Source organism: Eleginops maclovinus, chromosome 7, assembly GCF_036324505.1.
Source record: "Eleginops maclovinus isolate JMC-PN-2008 ecotype Puerto Natales chromosome 7, JC_Emac_rtc_rv5, whole genome shotgun sequence".
Lineage (NCBI taxonomy): Eukaryota > Metazoa > Chordata > Actinopteri > Perciformes > Eleginopidae > Eleginops > Eleginops maclovinus.
This window is the reverse complement of record NC_086355.1, coordinates 10,385,591-10,398,733: the sequence shown is the minus strand read 5'-3', so window position 1 is coordinate 10,398,733 and position 13,143 is coordinate 10,385,591. Positions and strand designations below refer to the sequence as shown.

Here is a 13,143-nt window from a genome sequence, read left to right as displayed (position 1 = left end):
CACCTTAAAAAAACACATTTCTAATTTAATAATGTAACCTTTTTTATACGTTTTTGTTCTTTTTTTCTAATTTTGTTACAAGTTGGACTTCTAATGTTTTGTTGTCATGATGATAGGATAAAATAACGTTGAAAAATGAATTCAATAATGTATGCAGTGACAATAAATGATGATTAGTTAATCAAAAAATAATACGTAAAAATATATATAGCCTATCAATGTTTATTGTTCAATTTTCGATTTCTGAATATAACCATTAAGCTATATTGCTGCAGAGAAAAAAGCACTTTCCTTGCTTAGGCTATTTTTTCCTTCTTTTTAATCAATTTTAGCTATTTAAAAAGGATGGGCGGTGTCCTTACAGTAGCTATAAGCATAGAGACCAGTTCTTTTTTAATCATCAGAGATCTCACTCGGATGAATGCACTTAAAAAAGTTACAGTGGATTTTATATTTGTGTGGTTAAAATCTCCATGTTGTCTCAGTTCAGTGTCCGTGTGCTTCTGGTTTTGCACAAGATTATGGGGTGGACAGGATGGGATGCAGCCTATAGAGCTCTCCCAGCCCAACCACAGCGAGAGCATAACGCATATTTGTCGGCTCGGATGCAGCAGCTTCCTCTCAAAAGCTCTGCTTCAGCTCAGTCAGTCAGACCGCCGAGGACACTGCCGGAGGATCCAGCCCTACACATCTCTGCTGAAGTAAGTCTATCACCGAAATAAGCCACACAGCGATTTGGACTGTGATCAGCACGGGAAACCCAACAAGGAAGGGATCACATCTAAAAACTCTCATCATCTGCTGCCTCATTTTAAACTTGATACCGGAGTATGGGAGTCGGCGCGGATGCAGCTCTACACCGGCTTCAGAAGTTGGACAGCCAGCAATTTGAATGCCATGACTCTTGACTTTAGACAAAATTTCCAGCGCAGTGCAGTTTTTAAGAAACCAAAAGGTGGACTTCTCCTTTTGTGCCGATTATGTGTCCTCGGAGGGTGTTATCTGATCAACATGTGGCACCTAAAGAATAGGCACCTTTAGTCTTTCTGAGACATGGAGCATTAGTCTAGATCGATCCGCAGAGAACCCGTGGGTGCTACTTATTATTCACAGTAATGGAATGAAGAAACTATCCTGATATGATGGATGATAGATCCAGTAAGCTCATCTTGGTGCCTATCTTAGCAGTCCTTTTTGTTATGATAGGCTACCAGTACATATGCCCCGCTGGCAGCAATTCGTGCCACTTTAAAGCTGAGGAGAAATTAAGTGGTGTAAGCCTACTTTCCATCCCGTACCAGGACAGCGATGATTTCTACAGAGATCAAGACCTGGAGGATGACAGCCCTCCTAAACTACCGTCAAAATTCAACTTCACGGAAAGAGACCTTGACAGACACGTGGAGTTCAACATCAAAGGGGACGGCGTGATAGTGTTTTTGCACATCCAGAAGACCGGAGGAACCACTTTCGGGAGGCACTTGGTGAGGAATATTCACTTGGAGCAGCCGTGCGACTGCAAACCAGGACAGAAGAAATGCACATGTCACCGACCAGGGAAAGAGGAGTCCTGGCTCTTCTCCCGGTTTTCTACCGGCTGGAGCTGCGGCCTGCATGCAGACTGGACCGAGCTGACGAACTGTGTACCTGTCATTATGGATAAGAAGGAGGCCCAGAGGAATAAAAGGTAAATGTGTACAAATAGGCATGCAAACACTACAACCCAGCGATAAATGTAAAAATTAAAAGTTATCCCGGTGTTAATTTACATAGTATAGTGAAGAGTATTAGATGGGATGGGGTTTTCAAAGGAGCGATGCTGTGGTTTAGTCAGAAAGTGAGAAACAATACCCACACTGTTTGTAAAATGGGAATTAATTGCAACCCAACACCTAGCGACCAACTCACTTTGTTGGAGGTGGTTGGGTAGAATAAGTGTTTTATAGGAAAATATTAATGTCAACATTTACCATCTTTATTTAACCTTCAGAAATGAAATGTGTTTGGCTTTTGTGTTCACATCAGCCCCTCACAATGACTGTGCTTCTGTCCAGCTGTGCCAGTGCTGTTATTCTACCAATTTGCACTATTCACAAATTGTACTGACACATTTAAAGGAATCTCTTTTCACAGCAGAAATGATGTTGTTTGGAAGACTGCAGTCCAATTTTCCTGGCACACTGCAGTGTTCTCATTGTCCCTGGATCAAAGCTCCAATTGCACCTTGAAAACTGATTGAGAGTTTCATGAACCACACATAATATGAATTCATAATTGTAAGTTAAAGGGTAAGTGACTGACCCTCTGACTCCCTTTGAATGAGGGTATCCCCCTCTGTTGATTAAGTTGTCCATAATAAGGGTGTATCACACTCAAGCCATACCCATGCACACAGATTCCCCTGAATTGTGTGATTAGTCCCCTTGAAGTGTTCTCACTGGCTTACAGTGTTGTATCACATATAGTCTTTACATCAGATGCCATCTTATATCAGGACTGTCTTATCTCAGATTGAAATTATCCAAAGATCTTTGGTTTAGATGGACAAAAGATATCAGAGCGTGAAAGAAAAGTACAACCCGTTTATTTCATAAGCATTGTCTCGCTAACATTTTCTGTTGAAATTTGCAGTAGGAAATACATTTGCCGTTGCTAACTCTTAATTTGAAAAAAATATATGCAGTACAATTACTTAAGGCGACTGCATTGTAATGAACCTGTGTGTGTGTGTGTGTGTGTGTGTGTGTGTGTGTGTGTGTGTGTGTGTGTGTGTGTGTGTGTGTGTGTGTGTGTGTGTGTGTGTGTGTGTGTGTGTGTGTGTGTGTGTGTGTGTGTGTGTGTGTGTGTGTGTGTGTGTGTGTGTGTGTGTGTGTGTGTGTGTGTGTGTGTGTGTGTGTGTACTTGGCGGAGTGGATGTGTGCATCAATGCAGTTAAAGTTACTAATTCTTTAAATTGCATTGTATTCAAGACTATTCATTAAAGTAGAACGCACATTTTAAAACTCTTTAAGTCTGTTGTATATTCTTAAAAATATTGGCATTTGGAAAATGCACAAACCAAATGTCACAAACACATACACATTTTCTTTTCTGTTTTGAATGAGCACATGATTTATTTCTGCTGTGCCAAGTGTTTCCTTTACTCAGGAAAGTGCTAACTGGATGCGACAGCTCCTCATTTCACAGCTGCAGCATCTATTCTGCACTTAGGCCCTGAATCCCTTGTTCTTTAGCTGGCTCCCGCAGCATCTATTCTCAGATAAGTCTGCCTCTACCAAGACTGTTGGCAGACACACGATGTTAGACCCTCTCACTAACCAGCCCCTGCACACAGTATAATTACTAAGATGACTAACAGTAAAATGCAAAATCTTAATCATTTTGTGTATGAGCAATGCCTTAATTAAAATATTTCAAATCCTATAATGTCAAAATAAGAAAAAAAAACAGCCTTGTACAGTTGAATAGTTAATTTGCAATAAATAATCCATAAAATCTTAACTCCACCTAAGGGTGCAATGGGGAATACTAAGTACACATCACTGCCAAATTCAGATGGCATACCCTTGTTTTTCGGTTGAGAGCCTCTCCGATTGAGTGGCTTTCTTTCTGCAGTCCCAAGTCCCACCTTGCCAGCTCTTGAGATGGCAGTAGGGGAGCTGAGGTGGGCTTGGATGGCACTGCCTGCACGGCATTGTGTGGCCTTTTAAGCCGGGCAGGGCGTGAAGCACGGAGAGCCAGCCGTGCGGCCCAGGAAAGGTCAGGCGTGTCAGACTGGATCAGTGTGCGTGTCCTGCGGCGTGGCTCCTCTGGAGTTTGCTGTCAGTCAAGGGAGAAGTGAAGCGGGCGAGTAGGACTCTCTTCCGGGCTTTTTGGAGAAACATACCTCTAAGTGCTGTAGCGTTACTTTGTTTGCTGCATGAAGAAGGCTTGCTGAGCGGGTTGTTTTCATCTCAGGTGATTTCAGAGACCTGCATTGTGTAGAGCTGCTTCAATTATTTCTGATTGCTACATCTTCATTAGTTAACTGTTTGGTCTCAATACATGTTCCAATTTGACACTGGGTCACAAAACAAGGCCAATTTAAAAATATACATGCATAAAAATATGGGAGAGTAAATCCTATCTTCACAATTGTTTTGCTTGTGTAAGAAAAGGTCCTAGGTCGGTATTTCTGAGAAATTCTCGATGTTGCTTTCCATTAAAATAAGACTGTACTTTTTTCTTTTTTTAGCTTGATATTAGTTTCCATTGTTGTGCAGTCAGAATTTCTGTGACTGAGATTAAAAACAACAATACCTTTTTATTGGTACAGCTGCAGGTACGATGAAAGGACATTTGATTATCAAACTCAGTCTGAAGTTCCTACAGCATACATTATATGCCATGAATAAAGTAGCAATGAACTCAGTGCTGTCCATGTAATATGGGTATTATCATTTTTCTTTGATCAGATTACTCACAGAGTACATGCTTTGGAGCAAACACCAACAACAATTTTAGATATCCCCTGCAGGTGAAAAATAATGATGACGAATACTGTTGATGTTTCACGTATGGGAATTTTCTTTTTCTTTTAAATGATCACATGTAATACTAATGACTAAAACAAACCTAAAATACTTTCAGAAGAGCCATTCAAGCCTTTGTCATACTTCATGGAAACTGTGAAGAATAACAATCTTCTTTTTAAGCACAAGGTCGCTCAATCAGAACACAAAAACATTCATGCTGGAGCATAGTTATTCATACAACAGAAAGAGGAAATTGCTAGTTCAGCTGAGAAGACAACATCCTCTTAGCACTTGAGCTTGGTTTGTTTGTTAAGTTAAAATCAGGAAGAAGACAAACCATTTTCTGTTGATTCTACCTGTTTTATTCAACATTCTTCATCCTAGCTTTTCTTCTTGACATATTCCTTGAACATGGGGTTAAATAGCAAATCAAAACATATATTTCAAATGTTTGACATTCACTGAAACATCAAGGTGGAGACTGGCTGTTTTGTTGACCTAGTAAATGAATACAATATATCAGGGTCATGCTTTTAATATGTTGCCCCTGTTGACAATAACAGCATTTATTTCACTATAACTCTATGGAGGCTGGGTAAGATTTATTAGCTTAATTACAACGTTTTTTTAGCTTGCTACATTCCTAATGATGGTATTTTGATGACGTGAATAAAATGTATTTAAATGAGTGTAGAATTTGTTTATAATGTATTCATATCTTTTCTCTACAAATGGGGCAAAGCAATGTCTCAATTAAGATGAACATCTATTATGCAGATTTGACAATCCAGTCAGCCCATTACTCATGATGTCATTCACCATGTGTATCTGCCTCTCTGTTAATGACAAGAAAACTCATAAAGTACAAAACTGATTTAAGTATAATCAGGTAAAGAGTGAGTTAATTATAAAAGGAAACATGACTGGTTTTGTTGAGTATGGGTCCCATAATTCCTGAGACTTAAACCAAAATAAAGTTTTTCACTCTGGACTTCTTAAATTTGATTTAGTTAAATTCAATACAACTTCATTTCCCCCTGCAAGTAATTGTATACAGAAACAAACCATCCAGGGGGAAAATCGTACCACTATGATGTTAGAAATTGAAGTTGGGTTTGAAAAATCCTAAGAAATTTGAATTTGATTAATATGCTTATTTGTGTCCCTTGAAATCTCGCTGATTGCACTATTCCCTTGCTACATATTTAGCAGGTCCATGAATGTATCATTTGGACACAGGCCATAAACATCCAGAGCAATAAAATAAATATCATAAGTGTTTTCAGACTTAAAGTGAAGGGTACAGCTTTTTTCCTGATTTTTATTCATGTTAGTTGTTCCCCTTTTAACTGTGGCCTCATTATTATGCATATGCTGATGTTGCCGTTTTTATCAATTATAAAATCTTCATTAGCAGCTTTTTTGTTGCCTATGCATAATGAATGCTCAGTTCAGAAGTACAAAGAGACCAAAGCCAAAACACAAGTAGAGTGCAGACGCTCTTCGATGCTCTCCTTTGATGAAGCATAGAGAGAGACAAATGTGCCTATGTAGCAATGACAAAGAGGATGTCCTCTGCTGTGATTCTAATGATGTTTTTAGATCTGTGTCCTCAAGGTTTTTTGTGTTATGTGGACTAAAAAGCTGTCTTGAAAGTTGTGCATATAGTAAAAAAAATAATGGCAACTACTGTCATGTCTTTGTTAAAAATTATTTCTAAATGATGTCACAAACTGAAGGATGTTCATTAACACTTTTGAGCATTATAGTTGCCGTTCATTCGCATCCAAATGCTACTTCGCAGTGATCATATATTGCTGTCAGTCTTTTGGAAGTTGAAGGGAAAGTCTGATATGGCCTTATGTAGCTCTGCTCCAGTTTGTTGAATATCACAAGTATGCCATTAAAGGAAACTCTAGCTTAGTTGGAATGATGCCCAATAGACAGAATCTCCCGCCTACATCATGTATTTTCCACCAGTTGTAAAAAAAAACATTCCCTTAGTTTCTAAAACAATCCTACAGGGGCGCTGAAAGACTAAGAGTTATTACTTACAGGGCACAACAATGATGTGCACTAATCCATTGCTGAACAACACCACACGTCATATTTTATTTATAACGACTGATACAGAGAGGGCTGCAATCACTGCAATTTACGGCTTGTATCATTGAACCATGCATGTCTACATCTATCTACCACCTGCGTAGGACTTCTACCGAGGCTGGGTATCTCCCTGAATCAGCATGTGGGAGGGAACCATTACTAAACCTGACCCGAATGAACTTTAACTGCGATTATATTTTGCCAACACTAATGTGGATTCCTCATCTTATTCCAAAATAGGCAGGCAAAGTATATTGTTATTATTATTATGACAATTTGTATTCAATCTATCATATTTGAAGTTATAGTTGGAAAGCTTGGACCTGCTAAGCACCAAACATACTAACAGTGTAGCATTCAGGAGCTTAACACCAAGGAGTAGGTCAACAATTTCCGGTGTTGGATCAGACATTAATGCTTGATAAGATCACTGGTATGGTGTAGCATTCAGAAGCTAAAGAGCGAAATATTTCCCTCAAAAGTTAAAAGAGAGTGAAACCAGAGATAAAAGACAATCAATATTGGACTAGCATTCATCAGTTGACCAGAAACATGACTAAGAAAGAGTGATAATGTTATTCTGTAACTGCTGGATATTCAACCGTTTCCTAACACTATATTAGCTTTAAAGACGATATGTCAATGTTTTTTAAATTGAAAAATGATCTGAGTTTGCGTCTGTGTCACCTGAAGCCTATGCAGCACTCCGCTAAGTGAAAGGTGCAGGACTTCCCTGAGTTACAGCTAAGCAACAGGGTAATTTGGATGCCCTCTAAACCCAGATGAACTGGAAGGGGGAAAGTTGAGCAGATTTACAGTTCTGGTCGTATCTTAAGATGTAGGAGGCAAAGTGTTCATCACAATGATTGGGTGTTTATTATGTGCGGAGGTGTGGATGCCTTTGCAGGCCTTGGACTTCCAGGGCGCGAAGATTGCTTTTCATGTGTCGTTAATTCAAGTCGTCAATCCTGGCAGGCCTGAGCAGTAATCCAGCTGGATTGATAATTAAGTGTTACCTCTGCAGAGAGTGCAACAGCATATGGTAAGCACTTGTTCACCATCACAGCAGAGGAAAAAAAGTCATTAAATGTGATTCAACTTAGACGGATGGAGAAGTAACAGAAACTTTTAATAATTTCCTTACAGAAACACTTTGTTAACATGAGAACATTCAAAGAAACCAGACATAGTAGCTTTTATTTTTGATGGACAATAAATGGAGTAGTGAGTAACAAAACATTTACAGGAGTTAGAGACCAAAAAGCAGAACAAAAAGACACTGGATATATGTTACCAGGTGGCTAGAAAAACGACTCCATTGAATGATGATGTTGCTCCATATTGGCTGAATATGTAAGAAGGTAAATGTTTGCTATCAGATTCAGCATATTGACCTACAGTTTAAAGATTCTTGCTCCCCTCTGATGTGGCACAAAATCATTTATTGCAGGATAAACATTTTTATTGCAGAAAGTGTAACAAAGGTGTAAGACATCATTTTGTAATTATTTGGCATACTAGACCTACACATCTCTGTGGTCTTTCCTGTAATAATTATTTTATCTCATTAAAGATGTGCACTAGTTTGTGTGTACCTAGTATTTGGAAGTTGTTCATCTATATCAGGAAGATTATACAGTTATTGTTTTTGCCATGTGATGTCTCTTCAATTGGAAAGGGGATTAGTGCCCCAGTTCTATCCAGAAATCTGCTGCTTGATACATGATGCACCCAGGCCAGAGTCGTCTTTACTCGTTATTGCCCAGCGCACATTGATTGAATAACTAAGCCCTTATAGACCACTGCAATATTAGCATTTGGAGAATGGAGAAAGTGTTGCATATGTTTGAGTTGCTATGGATATATCTGTCATTGGCCACTTGGCTTGGTGCTGTTCGAGATGTAGTATGGATGGAGCTTACCATCTTTCCTTAAAAGCCACTCTAGGTAATGAAAGCCATGCAGCTTGCCAGAGCAGGCTTGCAGCTTCTCTGAAACTGCTGTCAAATACTTGCTGGTCCGGCAAATATGTATCTCCAATTGTCTGATTCAGCTCTTATAGTGTGATTAAAATGTGGCATTTAGTTGAGTGCCTGGCAAGGACTCTGTGTCACAGTTTTTCTGGAAACCGGTTTGTAGACTTAGATCCTTCCTTGTGAGAAATGTTGGATCACTGCAATTTAGTATCTTGTGGTTTATTTGTATGGCAACATTTCCTCACTAAAAGTAATGGCAATTTCACAATAGTGGTGGTAGCTATTTTGGCTTTTGTGTTGTTTTCTTAATATGATCCATGTAATCACATATGATTAATGCCTTGCTTTAACTCTGAACAGCTTGCCTTTATGAACTCAGATCCCAGAGGTGCTGTCATGGAGCTAAACTCCTACTTTCCAGGCAGCTTTTGATCAGTGTTTGATCACACCCTAGACTGAAATAAAAAAGAAGAGAAGCAAATCACCTCTCACCGATTTACTTAAATGGAGTCATCATTGTGAGGAGAATGAGTCAGCTGCTGCAGCGACTCGGAGATGTGGTGTTTAATGTTCTCGAGAGGCCCGGTGGCCGAGCCGCTCAAATGCTCCTATTTTCAGAGGGGCAATTAACTTTGGCTCGGCTTTCCCTCTAATTGAGAAAAAAAAAAAAAAGCTAGTTCTCCTCTATAAACAGTCCATTAAAAAATACTTGAAGATTTTTTACAATAAATGTGTTTTGTCGATGTTTGCTGACCAAGCTTTTGGGCTCTTTTGCAATCAATTTGGGCTGTTTTTTTAATCCAATTTTGCTTTAAGCATCCGCAATTTCAACCTGAAAGATCCAGTTAAATATGGGCTTTGTATTATGCTTACTTTGTATTTTTGAAAGAATCACTGCAAGGTACCATAGAAAAGAGATAAGGAGAATGTTCAACAGTCACATAAACGAGGCTGACTTGCTTAGACTCCTTATTAATTCAGGAGGGAACTTCCTTGTCTGTGCATGTGTGTTTTCGGTTCATGCTTACAATTTTGCTTGACAGATTGACATATCAAACAGAGACACGGAAAATGCCAGCAGAGGTGCCTGGCTGTGTTATTTCTCAATTGATACCTGTAAGGCCTGACGAGGGTGCCGTGCCAGGAATAACTGCCTCTGGAGTTGATTTATTATAAGAACCTGCAGAAAGGTCATCTGTCCTTATCTGGGGCGGGATGGTGACAGGTAAGTTTATACTGTGGGGAGGCTGCCTGCCGCACACTGCTCACCAATTTGGATTCAGAGGTTGACTGAGTACCTGGCACACTTAAAGTGTAGGCACAGGTAGTGTCACCTTCACACGGTCTAATCTTTGCTTGCAAGAGTGTGCAACCCCTGCGTTTGGTGGATAAAGCTCTCTATGTTTTGATGTTGTTGTGTGCTGTGGGCTTGTGATGTGGTGAAATGTGTCAAAATGAAACCCCTTCAGAAAGCCTTCACTACAGAGAAAAGGGTGAACTGAGGTAAAGATATACGAAAATCAGTCACAGCATGCATGTAATAAAATGTTAATCCATAATATATATTCAATCAATTTAATATGTATTGCTGGTGTCCTCTGCATCTTCCCCATGCTGCGGCATCAGTCAGACTTGCTGTGATAGAGATTTGAATTTCTCACTGAACAGATTGCAGTCCAGATTGCCTCTTAAATTCCTGTATTTATAAATAGGTGCTCAGTCCTGTTTTACTTTGCAAAATCATTATAGATATTTGATCGGAAGTGCACATGCTTAACTTGATATAAATCTAATCAAACAATATTCATTACATTAAAAAAACTCTCAAATTGATTATTGACTTAACTATAATTTGATATATTTTCACATGCTGTAGATGTTTTGATTAGGTTTAATACATAGGACATATTGTAGTATGTTACAGAGACTAAACAATACTTCATTTCCCACTGGAAAAGGATTCCCCTCTTAAGATCTATTTCGGTTCCCAACTACAAGCACTACCGCAGTGTAAATTGGATCCCAGTCCACGGTATAATAAGTATGGATTGAAGATCTTTCCTCACATCAGCACGGCACTAGAGAGTAGAGTAACATCATGTGGCGTCACAGAGAGCCGGTGTGGAACAAATAGCATTATTTCTCAGCACGTGTTGTGATACAGCACATCAACCTCATCATAGGACTCCGATGTCCCTCAATGCGAGTCACTCCTCTCCAGGTGCCTGACGAATAGCTACAAAACAGAGCTTTAAATCCCACTCGCAAATCCAGGGATCACTTAACTTCTCATCAGTCTCCATTCTGCTATGGATACTGGATTTTGCTTCATTCATCATTCTGTGTAGGCCTCCGCTCTCACGTTCGGATTCTGAGCAGGGAATTTGTTTACTCTCTCTTCAAGGGTGGTGAGAGGAAATTGTCCTAGCACTGGAGGCATTTGCTCCTCTTGTAATGCCAGGCGTGTCTGTGAATCATAACAAGTTACGGAGGCAGGAACAATATTAAGTGTCTTTGAGTGCTTCCTTTGAACAGCATGTATGAATTATCAGCAAATGGCTTTTCCCTTACTGTCATCAAGAAGCACATTATGCCTTTGTTAAATATTTCAAGATGGAACATAAACCAATGCATATTAATGCCATATGACATAAATTAGCATTGATACCAAGTTTTTACACACCTATAAAAGCCAGTGTGCTGCAAAAGTCAATTTGGGTGTTGGGAGCTTTTAGCAACAATGTGAAGAGAAATAGCAGGGCCGTTTCAGGCCCGGGAATGCAATGCAAGGTGCCAACATGACTAATGGGCCTAACCTGGATCCTCTATCGACTCGCACAGAAATACTCAGGGATTGATTTGACTGCTTATGCCACCGCCATAATCTCGCCCCCCAATGATATGGTTTCATGGCTATTTGTAAAACTGCTGCCACAGCCTCTTTTTTATGTTGGCTGTAATATCGAACCTGACCATGTAGGCTGCTCCGTGTCCAGTTACTGTTTTAATATCCAACCTTACTTGACACCTCCGTGTAACGAGAATGTACGGATGTATTCATCATTATGGCATTTGAAAGAAATAACCAACTCCAAAACATGCATATAAGTTATAATATGTGATGATTACGCAGCTTTCTTTATCTATTTGATCACACAGTTATGTCTTGTAGTTATTTCTGATAGTATTTGATTCTTGTCTCCTAAAACCCAACGGTCCAATAGATTTTAAATGGAACCTCTTAAGCAGAGTATTAAATGAAATAAAACACAATATAAATATACTTTTATAGATATAATATGTCACTAGACACCACCAACCCATTAAATTAAACTACAGTAAGATGCACTTACATTTTTAAAAATTGTGATTAGATTGAGCGTGATTTTGAAAATGCTTCATGTGCTTTACTTTTTTGTATTCACTGTGTTTGAAATTGAGTCCTACAGCCATTTCCACTCCCCTAAAGTAGAAAAGAGAGAGCTGAGCAGCTGTTCCAGCACAAGACTGTGGCCTTTCCATGTTGATGATTGATTCAGGTGCGGTGAGGAGGGAGAGGAGGGATCAGGCTTTGGGCTATGTCCGTTAATCACACTGTATTACCACACAGGAGGCATTTATCACCAAACACCAAAGGCTTCAGTCCACAGGGAACACTGAAACCAATCTCATCGCTTACATGCAATCCATCCAGGTCTACGAAAAGCAGCCTTGTTGAGCGCCACCACATCCATTTTCTCTATAAGAGGGGGATGTAACACAGAAAAAGTAAGAGGCAAAGAACAGCGAGGAAAGGGGGAGTTGAAGTTGCTTTTGGGATAAGTCCCTGGGAAGTCCTTTGTTGGATTCTTTTTGTACCTCATCCAGTGTCACAGCCTTGTGTTGTGTCACATCCTGGAGTGAAAGCATCCAGCTTCTAGCATTATTGTGGAGGCTTGTTGTTTCAGCTGGTGATGAGACGATAAAGTTACATTTTGTTTTTCATTGCAACAAAACCTGACAGTTCATGAAACCAAGTAATTTAACAGGACTTTGTGCTGGCACTCTTACTTTATTGGCCAATGAATTGCCGCGCTGGATGACAATGCAATGGTTTGTGAAAACTTGAGCCAGCTTCAACTTTTACACCAACAACACTGTGCTTTATGCCAGGTCCCTTTAGGTCGTTAAAATAAGTGATGGGAATGAGTTTTCTCACAGTGCTGTTGTCTGTCTTAAAACGAGAGAGGATTATGTAGTGTAACAATGATATTGAGCTTGACTGATAAAAGACGTTTCTAATGCTTCAATCTGGCACCTCATAACCGAAATGTATTTTCACAGTTTGGTATATTAGCACCTTACTTGGGTCTTGTCCCACTTTTTTTGGCATTTCCAAGTGGTGTTATTGTTGGTGCTGCTGTATTTTTGCAGAATTGCATTGTTAACTGAGGCTTACAGGGAACCAATTTAAACGCCGTGCTGTAATTATTGCAGTCATTAGATTTTGCAAACAACGTATACTTCATAATGATAAGAAACAAAAAATGGTTGTCTATAACCATTTA

At 39.4% G+C, this 13,143-nt stretch overlaps 1 protein-coding gene across 1 annotated transcript in view; it reads left to right on the top strand.

Moving 5' to 3' along the window:
- The first annotated feature begins 1,139 nt into the window (after positions 1–1,139).
- hs6st3b (heparan sulfate 6-O-sulfotransferase 3b) overlaps positions 1,140–13,143 on the top strand; it is a 56,682-nt gene continuing 44,678 nt past the window's right edge. Inside the window, exon 1 of the mRNA XM_063888485.1 lies at positions 1,140–1,687. Within this exon, the coding sequence (XP_063744555.1) occupies positions 1,140–1,687 (548 nt within the window). The remainder of the gene's footprint in view (positions 1,688–13,143) is intronic.